Source organism: Gavialis gangeticus, unplaced genomic scaffold, assembly GCF_001723915.1.
Source record: "Gavialis gangeticus isolate Ggan-Ray unplaced genomic scaffold, GavGan_comp1, whole genome shotgun sequence".
NCBI classification, from domain to species: domain Eukaryota; kingdom Metazoa; phylum Chordata; order Crocodylia; family Gavialidae; genus Gavialis; species Gavialis gangeticus.
In genome coordinates this window covers 12,963,638-12,964,495 of record NW_017728991.1, presented here as the reverse complement: position 1 = coordinate 12,964,495, position 858 = coordinate 12,963,638, and the positions used below count along the sequence as shown (strand labels likewise).

The 858-nt window shown below is 46.7% G+C and overlaps 1 protein-coding gene across 4 annotated transcripts in view; it reads left to right on the top strand.

The window, feature by feature from the left end:
* CACNA1G (calcium voltage-gated channel subunit alpha1 G) overlaps positions 1-858 on the top strand; it is a 324,600-nt gene that overhangs the window by 161,532 nt on the left and 162,210 nt on the right. For all 4 annotated transcript variants that reach the window (XM_019517481.1, XM_019517491.1, XM_019517507.1 and 1 more), the window contains one exon: positions 368-477. In XM_019517481.1, the coding sequence (XP_019373026.1) occupies positions 368-477 (110 nt within the window). The remainder of the gene's footprint in view (positions 1-367; positions 478-858) is intronic.

Sequence of the window (858 nt, the reverse complement as noted above, 5' to 3'; positions counted from 1 at the left end):
TGCAAGTGCTTCTGTTTCTAGCTTAGTCATTCTTATCTAAATGCACCTTAAGTGTTTCCCAAACCTTAACCTGCATTGCTGATAACAAGGTGGAGGCTCACTTGGGGCTCTAGCAGCACACAGGCTTTGTGTTGGGGAAAACTGTTTTTCCTAGGCAGGGGCTAGACAAAATTATAGTTTGTAGTTGCCTATGGGGAAGGATTTCTTCCAGCTAAGTTTCTGCAGGACAGACATCACACCAAACTGAGCCATAGGTGCGGCTTGGTTCCATTTCTTAATGCAGAAAACAGGAAAAAGGCAGGTTGGCTACCAGCAAAACTGTCTAGGCAAGTTAGCATCTAACTTCAGTGTTGTGTCTCTATTTTAGGTTCTTGATGAAGCACTGAAGATTTGCAATTACATCTTCACTGTCATCTTTGTCTTGGAGTCGGTGTTCAAGCTAATTGCCTTTGGGTTTCGCCGGTTCTTTCAAGACAGGTAACAAAGGTTAAATCCTTCCGGTCTGTGACAGCAGCAGGGTCTCCAGAGATAATGGCCCCAAACTCTGCAGTGATGTAGACGTTGGTGAAAGCTGTGCGTTTATGCCCTGATGCTCTTCTCGCTGACGCTAGCTTAACACCAGCACAGCTTCAGTGGTGTGATTCTGCGAGCGGAGAATCAGGTCCTGATTTAGAGAAATGGTGCAAGTGTGTGAAGGAGAGCAAGGTGCGCTCGTTTGGCTTCCGTGGGTGTGCAAAATGAGTGCAAATTTCACGGCGAGTGGCTTGTTCTCTTCTCATGCATGTTTGAGACGAGCGTATCCCTAATGACCTCAGTGGAGCTCATTTCGACTTGTGCCAAAAGAATCAGGCCCTGCGG